This window comes from Gasterosteus aculeatus, chromosome 20 (genome assembly GCF_964276395.1).
Source record: "Gasterosteus aculeatus chromosome 20, fGasAcu3.hap1.1, whole genome shotgun sequence".
Lineage (NCBI taxonomy): Eukaryota > Metazoa > Chordata > Actinopteri > Perciformes > Gasterosteidae > Gasterosteus > Gasterosteus aculeatus.
Window position 1 is genome coordinate 8,844,862 of NC_135707.1, and position 25,089 is coordinate 8,869,950.

At 48.1% G+C, this 25,089-nt stretch overlaps 1 protein-coding gene across 5 annotated transcripts in view; it reads left to right on the forward strand.

Annotated features, from left to right (window-relative positions):
- Positions 1 to 4,914: 4,914 nt before the first annotated feature.
- pou2f2b (POU class 2 homeobox 2b) overlaps positions 4,915 to 25,089 on the forward strand; it is a 36,886-nt gene continuing 16,711 nt past the window's right edge. For 4 of the 5 annotated variants that reach the window (XM_040165729.2, XM_040165730.2, XM_040165737.2 and 1 more), the window contains exon 1: positions 4,915 to 6,406. In XM_040165729.2, the coding sequence (XP_040021663.2) occupies positions 6,307 to 6,406 (100 nt within the window). In that variant the 5' untranslated portion in view covers positions 4,915 to 6,306. The remainder of the gene's footprint in view (positions 6,407 to 25,089) is intronic. The other variant, XM_040165736.2, reaches the window with a different exon arrangement.

A 25,089-nucleotide genomic window follows, 5' to 3' on the forward strand; every position in this document is an offset into this window, starting at 1 on the left:
AGCACTGGGGTGGATTACCGTCTGGGGCCCTGGCTACTGGGGGGATGGAGGGAGATGGAGGGGGTATAGATGAGGCCTGCAGGAGGAGGTGGTGAGGAGTGGGGGGGAGAGGGGGGGGGTGTTAGAGTGTGTGTGTGTGTGTGTGTGTGTGTGTGTGGGGAAGGAAGGGGGAGGAGGGCCGTGGAGGGCGAGAGGCCAGATTGTCCGGTCCCCTCTTCCCTTCCCTCTCCTGCATCCCCTCCCCTGACCAAGCACTGTTTGAATCTTGACCCCTCCCATCAAGCCTCCCTTTGCTTCTAAACACTGTTCAGTGCCGGTAGGTGAACCATCGGCTCTATACTCACACACACACACACACACACACACACTAAGGTGCAGTGGATTCTATAATACGGAGTGAATACTGTGTGCTAACACTGCTGATAACCCACTATCTGTATGGGGAATAATCGCCTGATATTACCAGTTTAAATTAAAGAGCTCCACAGAGAGATTGTGTGTCTGTTTGTGTGGTTCATGTGGCTGCGCGGGGAGTTTGCCGGCGTGTAAGTCTTCAGCAGGGTGCGTCCGCAGCACCGCGACAAACCCAGATAATAAATATCTATAATAAATATCATTATTATTGGGCCAATCTACCCCAATAACGGAGCCCCTGTGAAAGATGGCGCAAGGGACTGAGCTGGATATTGGCAATATATCAGCATCGATTATTGAGAGTGCTGACAGAGAAAAGGCGGCAAAGTTAATAAAAACTAATAAAAAAAACAAGGAATACAGGAATAACAAGGGCTTTAAGCTGGATCAGCTGCTCGTAGGGAAAAGGAAAGGGAAGGTGGTCGGGGAAAGGGAGTGAAAGGACAGAGATGGGGTGTGTAGTCACCGTTTGTGTGCGTCCGTCTGTTTACTTGCAATGTCTGTCTCAACACGTGTATCTGTGTATGTGAGCGTGTATCTGAATTTAAGTGTTATCACTTGGTGTCTGCATGTGGGACTATTTGTCATGTGACTGCAAATTGGCGTTGAGATCTCCACACACACACACACACACACACACACACACACACACACACACACACACACACACATACATCACACTTTTCCTTATTTTGCACGTGCCTTTTTTTGGATTGATTGAATCCTGGTTGGATTTGAACACTGTGATTGGGATCCAAAGCCTGCACAACCTTGAATTTGCCACTGACCACGATGCACAAACAATACCACACTCATACTCTCTCTCTCTTTCACACACACACACACACACACACACGCAGACACCCACAAACAAACATCATAAAAGGCCATGCATCATATCCATATTATCTTGACAAATCTATACATCATGTCAGAGCACGGCTTTATGTGAATATTGCGTTTTGCTGTGTTTGCGCGTGTGTTTGCGCGTGTGCGTGAGTGCAGAGAGGATATTAGAAGAGTGCGTTGGCGCTCGGTGCAGCTGGGTTGAGGCGGGACGGGGCGACAGTGAGAGAGCGTTGTCCATTCTAATGGGGCCTTGTTAGGCCGCTGACAGAGCCAGTAACGCAACTGTTGGCCGCTATTGATTCCCGACCGACGGCGTTATTGATGAGTGAGGATTTAATTCAACCAGCTCGTTTGTCAACATGACATCACCATTTAACTAACGGCCATGACATGGACGCGAACACCCGCGGATGAGCTGGGTCACACACACACACATTTTCAGACACATACACACATGCGGTCTGACAGATTTGCGCTGTTTTATGGAGGCAAACAAATCATTGCTCAGTTAGAACTTGCTGCTTCATTTGCATCATTTACAATAAAAAACATTTGTTCAATATTCAAACGCTGTTTTTTTAACCATTCAAATAAATCATTCAAAATGAATTACAGGTAATTACCAAGAATGCAATAAACTATATGGCTAATGCATGGTCCATGCTATGACTAATGTATAGCCTCAGGATACTTCTGGGTCTTTCTGATTGGATAAATATTTCATGCCACATTCTGACCTACAGCACATGACATGGAAAACATGTTGTGGTGAGGAATTGAACAAATTGCTTTCTATGAATAAATTTGTTTGCAACAATTATAGGAGAAAACAATTCAACCAAATCATCATTTTCAAATGCAGGAAAAAAACATCAACATTGAAATGAATGCATTTCATTAAAATTGCATCTGATAATCAAACAATAACAGTTGTCAGTATAAATAAAATATGAAGACTAAAACACTTTTTTGTAATTGTTCTTTGCTAACAATACAAAGCAAAGCTAAAAAAGGCGGCAACATTTTAACTTTTTTGTTCAATAACATTCCATATAATATAGACTGCGTGGAAAATTTGCAATAATCTGTACATTAAATGTAATATACATAGAAAATGACAATATGAGCAAACTCTTAGTAGTTGATATTTTTTGCAAGAGATAATGTGAATTTTCTTTAAATGCAAATCATTTTTAGTAAACAAAGTAAATTCCAAAAGTAAAACATATACAAAATATAAAGCGCTGCTCTCGATTCTAAGTAGAACTGTTAATTTGGTAATTGATAGAAAAACAGTATGATAATTATTGCTGGAAGATATATTAAATATACATGATTCTATAATCATCTATAGTCAATGCACTTAACTGCCAACATCCAATATTACATCCATTACAGTATTTCTTTTACGTGGAAAAAATACAGCTAAAGAGAGAGAGAGAGAATTTTGGGAGAGCATTTTTTCAATACAGCAGGGGGAAGATACAGCGTAGAAAACAATGCAACCAGCAATATGTATCTCTCTGTATGGATTGGGAGGCTTGATGGGGAGGGAGCTGGGCAATCAGCACCCTGTGGGCCCCCCGGTGAGAGCGGTCCAGCAGGGGTTATTGGCCCCCCACCCCAGGGGAGATGTCTCCCTCTCTCTACCTCTCCCTCTTTAGGCCCACGGGTCTCTCTGGGCCCCCGGGGAGGGAGACTGTAGGGACCACATCGCTGCAGGGTTCCTATAGGCGCCAAGCATGAAACGCACGCCGTCAGCTGAATTTAGGTGACAGACGGATGGACAGAATTAAAGATAAACAAGATAGAGCTCCGCGTATTTCTGTTTGATGTGTTTGAATATATTCTTTGGGGGGAGAAAAAAAGGCCGGTCAGAGAAATAAAAAGAGAGTTTTGTTTCTCCGTTAAAAGTTTTTAGATCTTCCTACTGCAGGTCTAGTCGGCTGGTTCATCTGAAATTCACGCGCAGGTGCTTCACGGTGTCTTTTTACACGTGTGATGACCTAGTTGATGGTCTTCGGTTACGTTGTCTTTGCGGCCGTGTCAGAGAGGAAGAAAGAGAAGAGTTTGTTCTGAATAGTGCGTGGAGGACGAAGGGGTGGATGGTGTAGGTGTTAGCATCCCTCCTCTTCCTCCTCCTCACCTCCCCATCCTCCTCTTCCCCTCCAACACCATCTTATTTTCCCCTCTTCCAATCTCACACACCCTCCCTCCATCCCTCTCTTCCACAGACGCGCACAACCACACTACATTCTACAAGAAATAATTGCTTTTGTCTGGAAGGAGTGTAGGGAGGAGGGAAAGGGGGCGCGCATGGCTCCCTCTGTGGAGAGAAGGGGGTCTTTGAAGGACAACTAGTCACTTCTCCATTCCCTCCTTATTTCTCCTCTCTCCTCAGCTCCCTTCTTCTCATTCTTTCCTATTTTCCTCGCCTTGCTCCTTTCTATCAGTTTCCCTCCTCTCCTTCCCCCCGTCCTTACTCCCCACCGCTCTCCCTCCATCTCCCTTCTTTGGCTCCCCTCTTCCTCTCCTCTGTGTCCTCCTCTCGCTCCGTTCCCCCTCCTCTCCGTCATTGGACCTGCGGATGTCATCTGTCATACGTGAAGCGGAGGGAGAAGGACAATAAAATCTGGTCGTCTACGACAGAGCATGACACATTTTTCATAATTAAGAAGATGCCAGTTTTGTGTGCAGCACTTATTTCTTGACAATGTGGCTGTCTGTTGATGCCGGAGACCACGAAAATTATTTATATGATGTGCAATTTCCATTAACGGAGGCCTAATCGCCCGCAGCGTTAAGTGAGCAGGTACAAACACGCCTGTGGGATGCAGCTCTCAGGAGCAAGAGCTCGCTCATTTCTATTGATTTGCCCGTATTGACTGTGATGTTTAAAGTATAGATTTTTCTATTTAAAAATCTATATCGACAATAATCTGGTGTGTAAGCGCGCAGCGTTGACTGGTGCTGGCCTGTAATTGACAAGTGTAACATGTCGGTGCCGGGGAGGGAGAGGGCAGGAGGCAAGGGGAGGCATGCTGGGGAGGCCGGCATGCGTGTCCGGGACGGATGAAACAGGATCCGGGAGCAAGGAGGGGGAAGGAGGGGGGGTTGGGAGAGGGAGGTGGTGATCATCTCAATCATGGGGCACTCGTCCTCTGAAACGCTCTCTGATGTATTTCTTATTCATGAAGTGTTAGCGTTTGTATGACAATAGTCCATGCATAACATGCATTTTATCTCACTTAGTTTACGCTGTAGAAAAAAAAATCCTTAATGTGTATTTTCAGCTTTCAAATGAGACATTTTCCATGCTCGTGGAGTCGGGTCAATCTCACCTTCCTATCTGAATGACCTAATAATACATTGTCCGCAGAGGAGGGCTTATTAAAAGCAGCAGTGATGAGATAACTTAATTGTGTGCATGCTGGGCATCCTGGTAGGGGGATTAGCGTTAAGCGCCTATAGGTATCCACGGATTCTCTTATCTGGTCCTTATCCCTTCCCAAGCAGCCCGCTAGTAACGCACTGATCACCACTGGCATCATTACAGCCGGCATTATTAAGAGGAGGGGGGGGAGAAAAAAAATCCAGAAATCAATACAGGATACCTTTTGCAGCGGTAGTGAAAACGAGGGAGATGGGGGTGGGTGGGTGGGTGGGTGGGATGGAGGAGGGAGGAGGGGAGAGGAGGGAGGAAGGCGCGGGGGTGGGGTGCTGATGTGTGAGTAGTAGCGGGTCCTCTCTCGCCTCTATGTTGCGGCCAGCCTAGTGGCAGATCGCTACAATCCTGGAGGGAGCCGGGTCGAATGAGCTATTGGGGTTCCCATACATAATAACGGGGGACAAACAGACAGACAAAACAGACACACAGGCGGATGGACGGAGATAGGCAAGTGTTCCGAGAAAACGCGACACCGTAACTGGAATCTATACGCTGTCTTATTGCCGTTGTTTTGTGCTTTTCTTCTGTTTGAATTATTTATTTACGCGCTGTGTTGCTTTTATTTATTTATTTATTTCTCTATCGATTGATTGCGTTTTAATTACTGCCCCGTGACAGCGAGCGAGCGAGGGAGGAGGAGCGTCAGAGCCGAGCGCGCGCGTTGTGTGTTTGAGTCTGCGTGCGTGCGTGCGTGTGTGTGTTCGTGCGTGCGTGCGTGCGTTCGTGCCCGTGCAGCCTTTGCCCCGCGTGTTTATTTATCTGTCGGCGAAAGCCTCTAAATGAGGCCGTTTTAAACGCGCTGCGCTGCCGTGCCCGAGCGGACGAATGTAGCCTTCAACGCGGAGGAGAGAGGAGCTAGAGACCAAATACAAACAGATCAAACCAAATACAGAAATCCAAATAAGACTTTCTAACTCTTTTTTTTTTTTTACACACTGTCATCATTTATCGTGCTCTTTTATAAAGCGAATACCAAAGCTACAGAAGCCCGGTCGGGGATGCTACAGGAGGAGGCTACAGCGACTGTTCTCATGCCTCTTTCACACCTACAGGAAACATTAGTGGCGAGGAGTGAGTAGGATGAAATAAGCCCCCGGGCCTCTGTGTTTACTCCAGGAGAAAAGCTTTAGCTGTGCAACAAACGACGGAAAGGGCGACAGGGAGACACTCAGCCTTTTATTATAAACCCACGACAATAGGGCCCGTCGTTGTATCACAACTTTCCCCGCAGCCGGTGCGAAGTGAGCTCGGATCTTCTCCCCCTCCGTCCGTCTGTGTGTTCGTCTGGACTGTGGGACAACTGCTGCACTCGAGGGGACCTTCCCACATGTATGTTCTATGCACATCTACACCAAAACTAATGCCGGCCACCAGTCGACATCCACAAACGTAAATAAAAAGGCGCAGCTGGGCTTACATGCGCGCACACACCCAGCGGCTGCGAGCTCTCCGTACCAAATATTTCCCCGAAGCTGTCTGCCAGAGAGACGGACGAAGACGCGGAAGCTGCCAGAACAAGACAGAGCTTATTACAGCACTTCTGTACAAAAAAAAAACATATATTTGCCATCAAAACCTGAAGCCGGAGGAAGACAATGTTTGTTCCCTTGCCGGTGCCGTTCGTGTTTCAGAGAACTGCCCCTGACCTCAGCGCCTGGCGTCTCAAGTCCCCTCTGGCTCTGCGCTCCAACTCCGGTAAGACATTTTTCTTTTTTTGCATTTTTTTTTTTACTCTTCTACCTGCCCTCCTCCATCCCTCCATGTCGGTCAGACGCGGCCACGCAGACCTGCCCCGCCTTGTTCGGTGCCGATGCACTTGGCAGCGGAGGGAGACCTGCCGGCGCGCGCGCACACACACACACACACACACACACACACACACACACACACACACACACACACACACACACACACACACACACTTACACCGGCGCACGAAATCCTCCGGTTCCCGGTTCGGAGGCTTAAACGGAGTCCTTTTACGAAACGAGGAAGCGTCCCCGAGCGCGCTGGAGTGTCCGGGCGGCAAAATGAATTGCGTAAAATGTCCCGTTTTTTCCCCCCTTTCAGTCCATTCCGTGGAACGAGCGTCGCTCCGTTTCCACGCCGACTGTACGCGCCTTTTCTCCGATGTAGTATATTTCCCTCGTGTCTCCGTCCCCCCCCATCCTTTGCCTCTCCTCCTCTGCCTGCGCCTGAGCCCAAACCTCCGTCTCTCCCCAACTAGACTCTCGGCAGGCAGGGAATATTCATGGCAACTTATCGATCCTGCGGAGATCGATTCCTGGGCCGGTGGAAGCGAGGAGAGGGGGGAGACAGAAAGGCGAGTGGAGCTGCACGGAGGAGAACGGACGTGCGAGAAAAGAGACGCGAAGCACACACCTATTCATCCGTTTTCTTTTTTTATTTCACTACCGTTTGTGACCTCGTGTTTTACTCGTAACGTTTATCCGCGACTTCGCTCTCAGCGCGCCGAACATCTCCGTTTGCGCTCAAGTGTTTCTCGGTGGATCGCGGACGAGACCCACGTAAACACGCGGTGGAAATAGGCTCGTTTAGTGCACCACACCTCTCTGTCCTGTCGCGGTTGAACGCGGATGGAGCGTGGAGTCCGGGCGGTGGAGGAGGAGGCGGGGGGGGGGGGGGGGTTATTGGGGCGACGTCTGCGTTTCATCTGCGCTGAAGCGGAATAAAAGGACGCATGGTGGGAGCATCAGTGTGTTTGTGTGTGTGTGTGTGTGTGTGTGTGTGTGTGTGTGTGTGTGTGTGTGTGTGTGTGTGTGTGTGTGTGTGTGTGTGTGTGTGTGTGTCGCTGACTGTGTGAGGGAGCTTCAACTCAGACCAGCTTCGACTGTTTTTTTGTTTTGTTTTTTTGTTGTTGAGACACGCAGCAGCTGCTCGGCCCTTTTACTGCCTCTCTTCTTCTGCTGGCGTTTCATCGCGCACCGACGATCTGCAGAGCAGGCCCGTAGGAGGGAGGAGAGAGGGGGGGCATTTTATACATATACACTAACTTGCAGATCCGCGCGTAATGGTGCGTAAGTGTTGCTTGTGGGCACCTGCCCCCCCACATCCCCACCTCCCTCTCCCACTACCCCATCAGTTCAAGCCCATATGATTCCAGAGATGCCGGGGCTTCAACTCTACTCCCCGTCCCCAGTCAGCAGTGCACAGCATGTGACAATGCAGGGAGATGATGGAGGGGGGAAGAGGAAAAGAGCGCAGGGGGACCTGTAACCTTCCATATCTCCAGAGATATACACAGGGGGGGGAGGAGGGGGAGTTGGGGAGAAGAAGCGGGGGAACTGGGGAGGAGGAGTTTTTGCACTGTGCCCGTTGAAAAATGGCGAATGTCAGAATGAGATTTAAAAAAAGAAAATGTGGAAAGGGAGAAGCGAGTGAGAGTATGAGAGTAGATGACAGGGTGAAAAACGAGTAGAGAGAGCAAAACCCAGATTGAGCTTGAGAGCTGAGAGATGAGCCTTATGCTGCCGCATGTGTCCCGGGCCGGGGGCCAGCATGGGAATAAACCGATGGGACATGTTCTGCTGGATTCCTTAGATGGCGGGATGATAGTGATTCACAATGCTATGCTGATTTTATCCCATTCTGATATCACAGTACAAGGGGGCTGTCCTTTCAAACGAAGGGGGTTTGTTGCCAAATAGGATGCAGGGTCAGTTCAGCAACAACTGTTTTTTCTTGTGCATTGGCGAGCAGCAATGGAGGTTTTTCACTCACAGAAAACCGAAGACACACCACAGAAGTGTCTTCGGTGACTTGTTGTCTAGTTTGGTGCCCTTGAGGTCTAACATGTGCTTCCAAACCTCCACTGAAGATGTTACTATCCTGGTTTTAGGGCTTTTGATTCAAGCCCTTAGTTAACTCGTTTCTTTGAATGGTATAGCAGCTCCTTGACCCCTCTTGAGTTGAGGCCTTGTACGGGGTCAGAGGTCACAGCAGGATGGTTTGATTTAGCCCCACCTGCCCCTGCTCTGCCCCCCCCCCCCTCTGTGTTTTCATTCTCTTTCATGTTGCAACAGGCCTCAAGCATTCATGCACAGCCCCCTGTGGGGGCTCACACACAAACTGACACATGGTCATGAAACAGACAAACCATCAGACAGCATAAAGTCAGGATGTTAGAACGCTTTCCACCTGAATGGCGAGCTGCACTCATTTTGTTCCATTTTTAATGCCGCTGTGTCGGTGAAGGTGCAGGTCAGGGCCACTGCTATAGTGAACTATGTGTGTGTACGTGTAGTAAGGTGTCTTGTGAAGCTATCAGCATTAACTGGTGTATGAAAGTTTAATGGGACATCGAGGAGAAACCGCAGGTCTCCCACACAGCGCATGGGCTTGATATGATATGATGGGGCATCAAGGTGACTGCTTTTTTTTCTTCCTTACACCGACACCTAGATTCAGTTCATCTCAGATATGCACCTCCTGTCACACTCTATTAACCACCATCTCCTACATGCCGCCTGACTCTCTGTCCCTCAGATTCTAGACTCACTTCATTTCCGTCTCTGAATATCAGGCAGAGTGACATTAAACATTGTATCAAGAATCACAGCTTTCTTGACCGTTGATAAATCTGACGTTTCCATTTCACACAGTGCACTCCAATAAAAAGTTAAGTCTTGATCCGTTATTCCCAGCGTCTCCAGTTCTGTGCCTGTGCTCGCTGGCTTCTGTCCCGAGACGTTGCCACATGCTTCTGTGTGTCTTGCACATGGTCGTCGATGGTTGACGTGGGACGATGCATGCGCACACCCATTCGCTCTGTGTCCGTCTGAGAAAGAGAGAGTGAGAGAGTGCGTATGTGTTTGTGTGTGTGTGTGTGTGTGTGTGTGTGCACAAACATAAGCATGCGTGCAAACTAGTGTGTGTAGGTATGGATCGGTTTGTGGAGGGGAGCGTGCAAGTCGCAGTGTTAACATGATTGCAAATGACAAAATGTCAACCTGGGTTTGTTAGCAACATAATGGGGAATCAATAGACACAAGAAAGATGTCAATACTACATGCTTTATTGCATTAAGTTACCTCTCTCCTTCTCTGTAGCCCTCTCTCTCCTCTTCTCCTCCCACTTCCTCCTGCTCTCCGTCACAACAGGATTCTCTCTGCCTCCTCTCGTCTCCCTGTGGTAGTAGAATTAGATTGCAGTGTATCAGCCAGCCGCGGGTTGCTAAATGCAGCAGGCCGATGGCAAAATGCTTAAGGAGCTAATGGGCTATCTGTTCGCCTATTTACCTATTTGAGGCCCACGTAGACGTCCCTGACGCAGTTTGACAGGGCCGAAAGCAGCTGCAGCAATGAAATCATGTTTAACGGATGCATTAATGCAATGAGACTTACCGTATTAGAAATCCTGCTTCAAGAAAATTATTCAAAGTAATCATAAGATATTACTAAAAGAAATCAACTGCCAAGGGAATAAAGCTTGTTTATTGACAGTATGGCAAACCTTTTTATTTCTGAGCATCTAGTTAAAGTGACAATGTTTAAATTGATACATTTGGGAATTAAACCCGTTACACGGTTTTGGATTAATCCACACAAAGTGACTGGCAATAACACTGCCTATGAATTCCTTTCAATCCAATTAGCTATACCTTTGCTATGGCTGCACACAGGTTTTCATATGCACCAGTAGGTTGTATTTATTTACAGTGTGTATGGGAGGGTTGGTTGAGACTAATGTAGTATTAATGCTGATGAGGTCCCAAAGCTCATTAGCAGCAGTGAGTGGTATTGAGTTTCTCCTGGGGAACGCGGACACACACACACACACACACACACACACACACACACACACACACACACACACACACACACACACACACACACACACACACACACACACACACACACATATAAACCCTCTAACGCAACCACACTTACCAATCTGTGACCTTTAGCCATATCCTTTAAAATATGCATTCTCCTACAAAGACGCTTGGAACATTCACGGCAGGCCACACACTGTATCATGTCATTCAAACACACACACACACACACACACACACACACACACACACAGGAATCATTTTGTGCACTTGGCTGCTGTGTCCAGTGAAATACAGCCCGGCATTAGTCCTAATCAGAGGCAGGGCGAGCGGACCACTTAATCAGACCTATAACCTGCAGAACGCACACACGGACGGATAGCTGGAGTGTGTGTGCGCGTGGGGGGCCTGCGTGTGTACAATTAATCAACACATCAGCGGGAGTAAACACATACAGACCACCCGACTCCATCATGGGTATTGATTTATGCCTCTTTCTGTGTTTCTAGTTGCCTCTCTCTTTTTCAATAGCATATAGGTGACGTATATGCGGTGAATTCAAGCGCACTTGACCTCCACGCGGGAGACGCCCTGCTGTACGTTGGGTGTGTGTGTGTGTGTGTGTGGACGATTGGTCAGTGGAGGCCTGGCTGTGATCAGGGTTGGAGTGGGCATCGCCGCATGCCGCCAATCACCCGCGTCTGACTAGGCAGTCAAAACAAGCCGGCGAGCCCACCCCCCCGCTGACCATATTGAACTCTTGCTTTCACGGACAAGATTGTCTGATTTATTCAAACATCAGTGCAGAGGCTCAGCGGCACACTGCCGACATTTCTCTGGTTCACAGAGAGCAAAGCTTTACGTGTTTCTTTGTAGGGAAACGTGCGCAGCTTGGACAGACTGTTGGCCGAGACGGCCGTGTTCTCATAAATACACCAACGATGTGTTTTCGTCCCGGGCGCTGTCTTTTTTTGTTGTTGATTGCCACAGGCTGTAACCTTTGCCACCCCGCTCATGTGTCGGTACATTTAGATAATAAAAAAGACCAATAAAACCCAGGGGTTTGATTGGGTGTCCCCCCCCCCCCCCACTCAGCCCGGCCGAGCGAACGACTAAATCAGAGCGCCTTCTCTCCATTTCATTTAGCTGATAAGATTTATGGTAATGACGGGGTCCTATTAACCTCTGGGGTGCTACTGCTGTCCTTCAGAGTGAGGGTGGACAAGAGAGCTTTACCCATCGGGTTTTGAGGCGCAGGCCCCCGAACATTGGCTGCTATAAGCAAGGTCACATCCCGGCAAACGCTCCCTTCGGAGTGCACACGCGCTCACAAGCACATTCACAACGAAGGCTCTCCAAAAGGAGCTCTTCGAGAGCGTTGAATGCATGTTTTAATCCCCCTCCTCGCTTCTGTTGTGTGCATTTTTCTCCCTGCCGTGTCCTTCTCTCGCCATTAGCGCTCCGTTCTGAAATGAATCTGTTGCACTCCACCACCTCTTCTCCCCCTCATTCCCCCGTGCAATCTCTCTCACCTTCTCGGGCTTTTAAAAGTGCCGTGGCCCCTGCTCCGTTTCTCATTGCACGCGGAAACCCGTGCCCGCGCATTTAGAAAATTCTCCAGACTTCTGAGAAAAATTCTACTTTCAAAAGACCCATCTCAATAGATGGTTCTTTCATCAGTAATGAACATTTGGGTTTTGATACACCTCCAGCATGTTTTTATCTACTCCCTTTCTCCCTGGGTCTCCATGCCATTAACCACAATATTCCCTGGTCGTCTATAAATATTAGGGGGCAGAAAGAAAGGTTGTGGGGGGGGGGGCAGAGGGCTGCGTAAACCCCTCCTTCTCTTGTACAGGGGCTGCACCCCTCTGTCCCTTTGTCTGCTTGTCAAGGGGACGAGAGAGGAGGCGCAGGGCGGGGGGGGGTGGGAGGGGGGGGGGGGGCGCCGGAGGAGTGACTAAGTGACCTCTCTCTCCCGTTTCTTTCGACGCTCCCATGTTCTGTCCATTTTGTCGTGTGCATCTTTGTCCCTCCCTCCTCTTTCATCTTCTTTCGTTCCCCCTTTTTTCAGCCTGGTTAAGTCGCCATGGCTGTTGGCCTCATGCGTCCTCTCCTCCCTCCCTCCCCCCCTCCCCTCTCCCTCGACCCGCATCTTCGCCAGCAGCTGCCTGGTTGCCAAAGTGTCTGTAGGACACATTAAGGGCCATAAAAGCCTAGTCTGCGGTCGCACTCTTAACCACCAGTCAGAGGTAGTGTACAAAAGTGACTTTAAATGAGTCCGTGATTACCCTGGAACATGGACAGATACCGAAGTGGCCAAGAGAGTGCAAGACAAGGCCGCGGCGTCGGGGAGGTGGAGAAGAAAGAGCTGCTCGCGGGCGTTTCTTTACTCTTTAGGAAAATTGAACAAATATTTGTTAAGCTAAGTGGGAATGAAAAGTTGAAACCCAAATTTCCTGTCGCCCCCCAACAACACAACCCCCACCGGTCACCCCTCTTCCTAATTGGCCACATGCTGCCTTGAGTGACAAGTGTAATCATCAGTCAAATTATGATGGGGGAGTGCGGGTGGAGGCCAGGGGAGGTGGAGGAGAGAAGCAGCTGAAGGTTGCGGTTGTATGTGTGTGTGTGTGTGTGTGTGTGTGTGTGTGTGTGTGTGTGTGTGTGTGTGTGGAGGGTGGGGAGACGAGGGGGGGGTTGGTTGAAAGGAAGTTCTTTGATCAGAGGTAGAGAGGGGGTGAGGGGGCAAACAGACAGAGCTACATGGAAACCTGCTGTCCACACACCTGCTGCTTCATGGATGGGCAACATTAACACCCCCGGACGTCAGTGTATTGTAGAACATCACAGAACAGCTTCGCAGAAGCCCTCTGTAACCACAGTTAATTGGAAAATTGTGTATTGATTGGCGATACAGTGTAAAGTGCGGTTTTCCAGCTCGGCCTTGTACCTCCTTCCCTGCTTTTAATCTCAGCCCGAACCGCAGCGGACCTCCTCTGCGGCCATTCCAATTGCAACGCAGACTAGAACAATGAAAATCACGGGGCGCTCTTCGATTCTCACCCGGACTCAACAGGCCGGGCCCGCGTTATATACTTGGACGTGCTCTGCCAGCGAGAGCAGATGTTGCTCTCCGGCGAGCTAATGAGGTTTACAGTAATTAGGAGTGCTGATGAAGCGCTTTGATTCTCCGGCTGCGGCGGCTCTCTCATTAGCGGCTAGCTAGCTAGCGCTGCAGCAGGCGCTCCGGTCACATCCTATTAGGCGGCTCAATGTACACTCTGAATTAGGAGCTGGAGATTAAGTGGAAATGAAAACCGTCTGCGTACACACACAGATAAGTGTGCATGCACGCACACGCAGATATTCAGACTATTTGAAAAACACCAGCAAGGTTCACATACACACACTGTTATAATGAGGTTGATGGAGAAAAAAAAACATCCTCCCGTAGAAGGAAAAATTCAATAAGGTACTAATTGGCGGTGGTTTTGCACTGACGCATACCTCTAACTTATGCATGTGCCAATTATTTATGAAGGAAGCGTTGCTCATCGGAGAAAAGAAGAAATGCAACAGGCAGAGGAACAGAACAGTTCTGGTCACGTGTGTTTGCATGAACCTTCCATATTTCAACGTTTCCTACAATTTAAAGGAAACAAAAAAGACAACCTTGAAAACGCAGCCCATTTCCCCCCTTCTGTTCTTCTCCCCGCTGGTCGTCAATACTCCCTACATGCTCCCTTCCACTCACTCCTCTCCCCCTCTCTCGTCGTCTTTTGTGTGATGGAGTGATTATTGAGGACGTGGCTCCTGTGTTTAACGCCGGTTGATGAAGTCTGCCTTTGTCTGTGTGCGCTAACCTGTCGCAACCGGGACACCGCTTATAGCAAAATCAATACACAGAGTAGAAGAAGGAGAGAGAGAGAGAGAGAGAGAGAGAGAGAGAGAGAGAGAGAGAGAGAGAGGCCTGGCAAGGGAGGTAGAGACAAGAAAAGAGAGCGAGTGGTGCTCAACGGTATATGAAGGCAAAGACGCAGACGGGCGAGTGTGAAGCAGAAAGTCACTGGAAAAAGGAATAAAGTAAATGGATGGATATCTTAACATTCGACTCCAACAGGGCAGAATTGGAGACGCATTGAAGAGCTTGTGCCGCTCATAGTGCCTGTGTGTGTTTAAATCAGGAATCAGGAAACATTTATTGCCAAAATATGTATGTATGACATATTTTGGCAATAAATGTTTCCTGATTCGTATTTCGTTTGTCCTGCATGATGGTAGTTTTTTTAACCGAGGACGCAGTTGTATGTCTTGAGGCGCCTGAGCATGTGATTGTTTAAGTGCTCGTCCGCCTGCAGGACGGGACGGCCCCTATCCGTGCGAGAGCTCCGTTTGCTTCCCCCCCTCCCAGAGTCTAAGTCGGCGTGAAGAGCAGAGGGGAGCGACAGGCGGACGAGGAGAAGAGGCTGGAGAAGGACGGGATGGGAAGAAGTGGAGGTGTATGGGCCGAGGAGGAGGATGTGGTGGAGGTGGAGGTGGGGGGGGGTCAGTTGTGTGAGAGAGGCACAGCTGGGAAATGAGAAATGCAACCCCCCTCTCCATGTACCACCACCTTACACTCACACATACGGCGCGCACACACATATATGATCCCCATCTCTTTATCCTCCCCTCAGGAAAGAAGGGGCTGGGGTGGAGGAGGGGGTGAAGAAAAGGGAGAGGCGGTGGGGTGAGGAAGAGATGGAGAAGGGGACAGATAGGGGCATTAAAATTCATGGCCTTTTTTTATTTTCTCTGCTGAAAATCAATAGTGTTTACTATGAATGAGTGGAACAGTGGACAACGGTGGTGCCGGGGGGACAGAGCGAGAGAGACAGGGAGGAGGAGGACTGCAGAGAGAAAGAGAGGGGGAGGGAGGGAGAGAGAGAGAGAGAGAGGAGTGAAGAGGAAAAAGGGTGATTTTATTGCGTCAGGCAGAAGCACCAGAGGCCAAGGTTAAAGACCAGCAGGGTTAGAGAGACAGAGAGATGGAAGCACCAAGTAAACTCGGTTGTCTTCTAAAACAGACATACTGCCCTATAAATGCATATTTACTGCTGACTACCACAAGAATGTAAAGTGAAGTAAGACATTACACGCCCTGCTGTCGTATCAACTGTTCCACCTTCTTCACGTTTCTCAAATCCCCATTTCCTCCCTTCGGCTTCCCTTTACAAAAACCGTGTGTGTTAATGATGCTGACGTGGTCCCTCGCAAACAAACGGCAGAGCCACGCACACAACAAAAAAACACACATGAACTCCTGACCAGTTCACACTGAGTTGTTCTGTAACCCTGTTTCCTTCTGCTGGAAGCACAGACGTTTGGGACGAATTACCAGTGTTTTGATTAAGCACTGCCTGTGTGCCTCACACCACTTGTCTGTTATTCCTGGATGCGCCAGCTAAATGTACCATATGTAGCAATCAAAGCTTTTTCAAAAAGTGATGTTGTTCTTATGTCTGCAAGACCCCTTTCCCAGTAAATGGGGAATCGATTTAAGGGTACCAAACACATTTTTCTCAGTTTTGTTTTTTTCTGAGACCAAATTGGCAGCATTTCACCATGTAAATCTTTCTTTTCTGCATGTATGGTATCAGGTTCTCAGCATGGAGTCTTCAGGTTGTGTTTTTATACAGCTGTTGTGGACCACGTGTTCGGTGGGTGGTGTGTGCGTGCGTGCGTATGTTGTAGGTATGCATAGCTATGTAGTGTATAAGACCCTGTCATCGTGAATACGCTGGGGTGTGAGAGAAAGCTGTGCAGGGGGGTGAGTATATATTCAGCCACCTCATGCATTATGGAGAGTGCAGGTGAGAGCGTCTAAATGTGAACTTCTGGTATGAGGAGGGTTCAGGGCCAATCTCACCAAAGCCTTTGACATTAGCATAGCATCTCCATTTCAAATCGGCCTGTCAAAAGCCAGCAGCATGTTTTATTCAGCAGTAGATATTGATCACTGGTATTATGCATGCATATCAAACCTATATTACATACCAAATCCAAGCCTTTGATATGTATATGGTACTACCTTGCGATTCCGCTGAATGCTGGATGAAAGTTTTTGCTCTGTGCATAAACTATGCAACTCTTTGGTGATGCAGAGGAGTTATTTCGGTTATTTGATGTGGGGATAGTATGTAGATATGTTGGGAGCTGACTTGCTTGCTGGTCACAGGAGAAGACAGGAGGCAGACAGAGTGCATCCGTTAAGCAGCCGAGAGTGTGCACACGGCATCGTGTCTGTAGGGATGTGGAGAGTTCGCTGAGGTCAGAATGGCACGCGGGTTCTTTCCTGTGGGCTGCGGCTTGCGTGTTCATTACTCCCGACGCCTCAAAAGACCAAAGTGGGTGTTGTGCGCCGACTACAATTCCTCGATCCACTTACTCAGCTCCTAGATTCTTGGTTGGAATGACCTTCGAAAGCGCCCATATACATTAACAGGCCACAATTCACACTGCACCAGCTTCTCTTTGTCCATCAACATGTTTTTCCATCAATAGTTCTCCACGTGTTAAACCGGAGACCAGAGGCCATCTCTGCCTCTCTATCATTTGCTGGGTTTGACCATCACACTGCATCGGTGCTGCACTAAATCTCCCCTCTCTAAATGACTGGAGTGGATGAAAGGTCACAGTATATGGGGGAGGAGGACAATACAGCCTTTAGTTGTGATGGAGCTTGTTTTTTCACCCTGCTTGAGTAGAGGTGGCCCATTTGCTGAATGGGACATTAGGAAGGTTTGTGGGGGAATTTGGTCCTGAATTCATGACTTTGTTCTTACCGAGGTAAAATTCAGCCTTTTTTTACCGTCCCCCCCCTCCCCAATCTTGTTCACCCCTCCATCTCTCTCTCTCTCCCTCTCTTTCTCTCTGTCTCACTCTGTTCCCCTAGCGACCGTTTCCAAGGTGCCCATTCCCAAGGCCTGGAGGAGGGGTCCAGTGATGTCATGCATGCATAACTCCACACCTGTAATTCATGTCCTCTGGTACCTTTCTTTCTGTCTTTGTTCCATTTTTATTTCCTTACTTTCTGGGAGTTTTTTTTTAGTCTTTCACCCCATTTGAAATGGTTTGGTACACTGTTTACTTACTTACTTTTGGTTCCTTCCTCCGTGGCTTTATTACACATCCTATGCCATTTTTCCCACCTTCTTCTAGCTCAGATGAAATTCACTTTTGATTTACGAATCCATGTTTGAATTTCAACTTGCAATATTGTGTTTTATTTTAACAGTGATGCTCATCTTTGTTAAAAGACAGACAGTTGAGCTGCCCTCTTTCCACCGTGTACATGACTCTCTACATCTGCTCCATGTTTAAAAGGTCATTTGTCAAACCTGACATTTTCTGCCCTTACGAAAGGTTTCCTCAATATCCAGCCCGGCACCGCCATTCAGGGTTGACGTTTTTTCATCCATTTGTTTGCTTTTCTATAAACCTTTTCTGAGAATACATTCCCTTTCAGTGTCATAACATATGACAAGTGTATGAAGCTGAATTATCTTACCTCGTAACGTTCATTAAGTTAAGTAATGACAGATGCAGTCCTCTGGATGTGTGTGTGTGTGTGTGTGTGTGTGTGTGTGTGTGTGTGTGTGGGTGTGTGTGCGTGCGTGCTGCCTCGGTAACCAAGGATTTCACCAAATGTAAGTTGCAACCGGAAGTGTAGTGAGTGGGTTCTACCCCCCACAGTCAGTGGGTTCTGTTTAGGGATTAACGTGTGTTTGTGTGTGTGTGCGTGTGTCAGCAGGACGCTTTTACTCAGCACAGGTTGCCATTCTCCTGTTTTCCCTCCATGAACCTTTTGTTCCAACCCCGGTTCCACCATTTTGGTTTTTGTTCCCGACAAAAAGAAGCCCCACAGCAAGGCCCCTTACCTGAGCACCGCCTCCCTCCTGATGTTCATTTACAAGTTTCACAAAGCAGGTATAAATTCAGAAACAAACAAATGGCCATGGCCACACAACAACACAGAAAGAAAAGAACATATATATGAACATATATTAATTTATATAAAATATAAGAGCAAGTTTCAATGGTCCATGCAAAATCCACACGAGGATTGTGCCTTTTTAGAGGCTGTTAAACCTGCACAAAAAAGACAACACTAAAATGTGTAACTGCCCAAACACTTATTTAAATGAAGCACTTATTTAAATGAAGTAATATGCATACATCTGGCTTACAATTGTCCTATGCAATTGAACCTCATTGCAAAAAAAATTGCAATTGCACTGTGATTTTATTGCCGCACTTTCCTAATTTAATCAGACCTTTTTGGCCATTTCAAGTGATGTGTAATTCATGGTGCAGTCCGCCGTAAATTCGCCCATCAACTGAATTTAGTCAATGCCTTTTTCACCCCACCTCCGTGTCTTTATGCTCAGCCGTGTGCTGTGGTGACGGGAGGACTCTGGTGGGCCTGTTGAATGAACTTTGTGGTCGTGCTGACAAATCAATGATAAAGAGTAATGACATCAACAGTGTAATGCATCTTTCCTCGTGCTTTCATTGACTCTCTTTGTCTCCCCCTCGACTCCCCTCCTATTATGCCACCTTGGGTCTTTGACTTTGCTTTGCTCCATAAACTATGTTTCTGTCTCTTAATGTTTGGCATTATATGTATCTTTTATCTGTGTCGTTTGTTTCTCTCTATTGGTCTGTCTATCTGCTAACTCCCCCTCTCTCCCCCTCTCTCTCCCTCTCTCTCTATTGATCCAGTCATAGTTTTCTCAGTCTTCACAGTACTGGGCCGCTCTAATCAATACAGATAATTGTCTGCTCCCTCTCGATGCCAAACATAGTTCCCCCCCCCCCGCCCTCTCTCTCACTTTTTATCAATGAACCTCGGTCTTCCCTCACCCCTCCTCACCCGTCCCGCCCTCCTCCACCTTCAGACGGGGATTCCCCTTCCCCTAATCACGGGAGATAACCTGCTTTCTTTACCGATTTTCTCTCACCCGCCCTCCCCCACACACATCCCCGCCCTGCCTCCCTTTCCTCCCCCGTTCATCGATTACCGTGAGAGTCAGGGCCCGGCCCGCCCGCCCTACAGATGTAAACACACACAGCGCTCGGGTTGTGGTTTAGTTTCCATTCCGCCCCTTGTGTGTGGGCCTTTTGGCCAGCGGTTTTCACTGAGTTACGGCGACTTTCTTCTCCGAACCCCATGACTGTCGAGGAGGGCGACGTTGTGCACTCGCCACCTGACCTGTGACCTGTCATCTGCAAAATATGGTCATTGGTGATGACGTCCTTGACCAGCAGAAAGCTCTCGTCCATGTTTTATTTGATCCGTTTCCTTAACGGATTTGTAAAGAAAATGACAGCCTTTAATAAAGCATTCAAGTCTATTTATATTATTATGCCCTTAGATCGGAAATTAGTCTGGGGGAGTTTGAAAATCATTTTTGGCATACTTTGCAGTTGTAAAAGCGTTTGGTTTTTGGCCACCTGAAGGGACGTCCATCGGCATTTACATTTGTAGAGTAGCCAATATTCTCCTGTCATTGGACAGGAGTCCAGCTTTCTCTCATTCCATTTGAATTATAATATACTCAAAGATGATTCTATTTTTGTCCAATGGTGTTCCAAAAAACTACCTCAGGTAGGCTCAAAATCTCAGTAGGAGCAACCGAAGAATGATCCCTCTCCCAGCACGGACAATAACATTAGTTTACAATAAGTGTTATAAGATAAAGGGTTGGGAGAAAAAGAAGAGCGAACAAGCAAAAGTCCACAGTTGGACGCAGTGCAGCATTCTTATTTCTACATATGAATTCCTGCATGTTTAATAATGCATGCAGCCAGCAAGACAGGCTACAGACCTGCAGGTTATTGTGCTGTGTGCACACGTGTGTGTGTGTGTGCAGGTGCGTGTATGATTGCGCACATACATATGTGTGTGGAGGCATTCTGCATCAGACGAGTAGCAAAAGTGTCTGCTGTGTATCGTATCGCTCAACTCAATCTGGTGCTGTACATAAACCACACAAGCAATATCGATGACTACATATGAAGAGTATATGTATCCAATGTTTACACGGATACCTCATATCCACTCACATCTGCTGCTACTGATAGCTGCGCCACTGCGCTTCCAACTCTACTTACTGTTTGCAGGGGAGTAAGTAGAGTTGGAAACGGAGAGAAAAGAGATTTGCTTATATGGGAAAACAGAAGAGAGCAAGAGCGCGTCTGTACGTCTGCGTTTGAATTGTGAACGTGCGTTTGATTTTTATGAATATGTTTGTGCATCAGTGTGTGTTTGTTTGTGAGCAGACCTCCATATGCGCGTGCATGTGCACATCTGAGACAGAGGGAGAGAGTCTGGAGGCTAGGCTCAGGTTTACACGTGTGTGATCAGACTAAGCAGGGCTTAAAAGAGCCAGCAGCGTGATGGAGAGCAGAAAAGGAGGGAGGTGAAGCAGTCGGGCTGCATTGTCCTGGAGGAGGTGCGGGGGTCGGGGGGGGGGGGGGGGGGGTCGGACAGCAGGGATCTTCCTCTCCCCTTGGGAGTTGAACCTACAACCCCCTAACCTTCCTCTAGCCCTCTGGTCATGGACTTGAACCCTGTAACCCCCTGATGGACAATCTGTTCTTCTCCGAGCCTCGCTGCAGTGCTGTGCATGCCATTAACGGATAAATAGGCTGTCTGTCTGTTTCTGTCTGTCTGTGTGTCTGTGTGTACGCAAGGACACTTCCATGTATGAGTCAAGTGTTTGGTCAGTTGGCTGTGGCTTTTTATTTAATGCTTGTCAAACAGAAGAGGCGAAAAAGGAAACCTGAAGCACCGTGATTTGTTATTTTGATTCTTGACTCTGCTTTGTTGAGCCCTCGGTTTTGCAACAATGTGAGAGTGAGAGGGGATTTTTATATTTATTCGGTATTTTGCAGTCATTGAAATAGATAAATAGAGCATGTGATCCTCGGGGGCTCTTTCTGCCTCCCGTGGATACCGGCTCTCCTAGTCCCTCTAACGAAGACAGTAGCGGAGAGTTTTATACACGCTCGGACCCGACTCATTCTCCAACTGTCAACAAAATCATTCACACCTTGGAAGAAAATGAGTGGGGGGGAGTTAGTGAGAGGGTAAAAGCTATGAGGACGTAAAGGAGGTGGCTGATGTAATTTTATTTTCTTTTTCCTTTATCTTTTTTCTTTCTTCCTTTGTTTGTGTTTGTGGGTTCTTCTTATCAGATCGCGGCTCCATTCAGGGCCTCAGTCAGGGGAAGAAGGCCGGGCGCCTCCATCTCTTTTTCATTCAATCTCTCCGTCTCTCTCTCCTGCTTTCTGGTGCTCTTCCTCTCCTATAACCTTTGAGAATAAGAGCCTTGAATTTGAATTTCAGAGCGAGCCAGCCAGCGAGAGAAGGGTTAGGAAGGAGGAGGAGGAGGAGGCGGGAGGGGAGGAAAAGAGGGGAGGCTTGGGCAGCTCGGGGGGAGCGTAGGAGTGTGGGGGGGGTGGAGATTGTTGGAGCCGCGGTCGTTGAGAAAGGGCCTGCTCAGCGCGTCCCCCAGCCTCCCCCCATAGAGGGGCCCCGATCGATACAAACTCGGAGCAATAAAGCTTTCCCCCTGTCATCTCTGCAGAATACAAAGCAGAATAGAGAGAGGGAGAGAGAAACAGAGGGTGAGAGAGAAAAAGAGAGGGAGAGAGAGAGGTGAAAAGCTGTTCCGCTAGCCAGACCAATTTCCTAACCCCCCTCCTCCCCCTCGCTCGCTTCACCACCACCTCCCTAACACACCATCACCACCACCTCCATCACCCCGTTTTCTTACCGCCGTCTTTTTATCTATTGCTCTTTCACCTTCTTTTCCCCCGATGCACAATATATCCCCCAGACTGTATAGCTGAACATTATCCCTCCATAATAAATACGGCATGAATAAAGTATACAATAGATTTCTCTGCAAACATAACTATCCGAGAGAAAAGAAGAAAGAGCGAGATGAGGGAGGAGAAGTGGCAACAATTGCGGTGTGATGGGGGAAAGAAGTATAACAGTCAAGGAGTAGGATGGATGGAAAACAGGAAGGTAGACTAGTTGTATCTGGGGATAAAGTGTGTGAGTGTGTGCAGAGTGGGGGGGGGGGATAAGGTAGAGAACGGGATCGAGGGAAAGGAGGGACAAGAATTGCACTCGGAGAGAAAGATGGATGTAGCGATACAGGTACAGAGCAGGCGGGGGAATATTGATGAGGAGGAGGAGGAGGATGGAAAAAGAGGTAAAATGATTGGCGAGCGATGGGTGAGGGGTAGACAGAGAGAGAGAGAGAGGTGAGGGGGTCAAAAAGCAATCCCTTGAATTGAGAGCCAATTACTGTAATTGTAATCTGGATTCAAAGCAGAGAGCCAGCAGTGACAGTCTCATGCAGACAAACACACACATGCATGCACAAAACAGACAAAAGAGAGAGAGTGTGCGTGTATGTCCCTGTGCTGTGTTGATTGTTCTGTGAAAATGCAGATGTGCATGCATTGTTGTGTGTGTGTGTGTGTGTGTGTGTGTGTGTGTGTGTGTGTGTGTGTGTGTGTGTGATTCACTCCTCTCCACTGAATGGCTGTGCAGGAGTCAGCTTGCCAATCAACTATTGTACTCCTGTCAATTTAATAATATTTCTGAGCGCTGACCTGCACAGCGCAACAGCCGTGCTCTGTATTTATGTGTGTGTGTGTGTTTCTATATAATTCTGTCTCTCTCCCTCTTTCACCTCAGTCTAACCCTCACCACTCCCTCCCCCTCTATCTCCCTCCCCCGCTCCCTGTCTCTCATTCTCTCCTTTATTAGAAGAAGATAGTGCGAATCCTTCATCTCTCCACTAATTCTCTCTGTTATTGTCCCCCCCCCTCTCCGCTCGGCCCTCTGTGTCTTTGCACTCCTTCACTTGTGTCCTCCTTTCTTTCCTCGCCATGATCTATATTGCTCGTTCTTTCTTAGGCCCTTTTTTTTTTTCCCTCTTGCTCCTTTCCTGTTACGCTTTAGCTTTTCTCTCTAATACCTCACACAGATGTCAAATATATCTCTCCTGTTCTCTTTTCACTCTCGGACCTCATCCCTCCATCAACATACCTCAAATTCCCTGCTCTCACCCTCTTTTCACTTTTAGCCTGCCGGTGTCCCTTTTCTAGGCCCGTTTGTATTCAACATGGTCCCTTTTTGCGTTTTCATTATCTTAGGTTCATTTTGTCAACTCCATGTCCCCCTCTCATTCCTCACCCTGCGTACATCCTTCCTTCCTTCCTCATCCCTCCCTCCCTCCCTCCGCCCTGTTCGTTCCCTGGGGAGGTCAGTAATAATGGTAGTGATGGAGTGAGAGAAGGAGGTGCGATTATTGTCTTGTCGGGAGTCAGAGGAATCGATCGGCCCAGAAATATGAGGCGCGAGAAAGAGCCGCTGTGTCAGATACAATAACCACCCGCTCCCGGGGGCTTACACACATACATACACACACACACACACACACACACACATACACACACATTTAGACACATGCACAACGTACAGACACGTATCTGTATTTTACACAAACATACGCATTTATTTAGCTCGCGCCCGCTCAAGAGAGTGGCAAAGCAGCCCAATCATCTACATGCTTTGATGTGAGAGCAGAGAAGTACGTTTGTTCTGATCATTCTTCATGCACAGATAAAGGGCAAGTCGAGGAAAATCGCTCACACACCTTTCACTCACGTAGCTATAAACAGATATAAACGCACACATACACGCAGACGCCAAACACACACACACACACACACACACACACTCACACTGAGACCTTTCACTGCTGTTGCCTGGCAACGTGGCCGAGTGTCCAATCCGAGCAGAGAACAGTGGCCGGTGATGTCACAGCTGCTGCTGACCAGCAGGTCGGGGAGAGAAAGCGATACGAAGGAGGGGAAGAGAAAGTTTGAATTGGAGAAAGAAAAGGTGGGAGGTACAAGAAGAGAGAGGGATGATGATGCTGATGATGACGATGAGAGGGTTTGAAGGAAAGGAGGCAAAGCAGGTAAAGAACAAGTCTAGGTGAAAGAGGGGTGGGTCGAAGGAGCCCACATAGACGATGGTTGCCATAAAAGAACACTAATGTGTTTTATATTTTAATTGGGCAAATAGTAAGGCCTATTTCACGCAGTTCAGGTTCGGTGTAAGTGAACAGTTTTGGTCCGAAGTGGCCTCAATGCTCCTGGAGCTGGCGATGAAGGCCACCACTCCCGCTCTTGTTCCAGCAGAAGAAGAAGCAGAGGGGGGTGAGAGAAGCAAAAGCAAAAGATTTGAGCTTCAACCTGGGTAGCGCCGTGGGAGAGCGTGGTGTCTAGACAAGCCCGGCTCCCTATGGGCCGTGGAGATGATACAGAGAGGGATGGTGTGAGAGAAGGATGGAGGGGCCAGAGGAAAAGGAGCGATTGAGAGGTATTGGGACAGGAGAGGAAGAGGTGTTTTTAAAAGTGTAGGCGGTGTGTATGTGTGTGTGAGATGGCGCACGTCCCATGGTAGCCAACAGTGTGAGTGTGTTTTATCCCCTGCTGCTTCCCATAC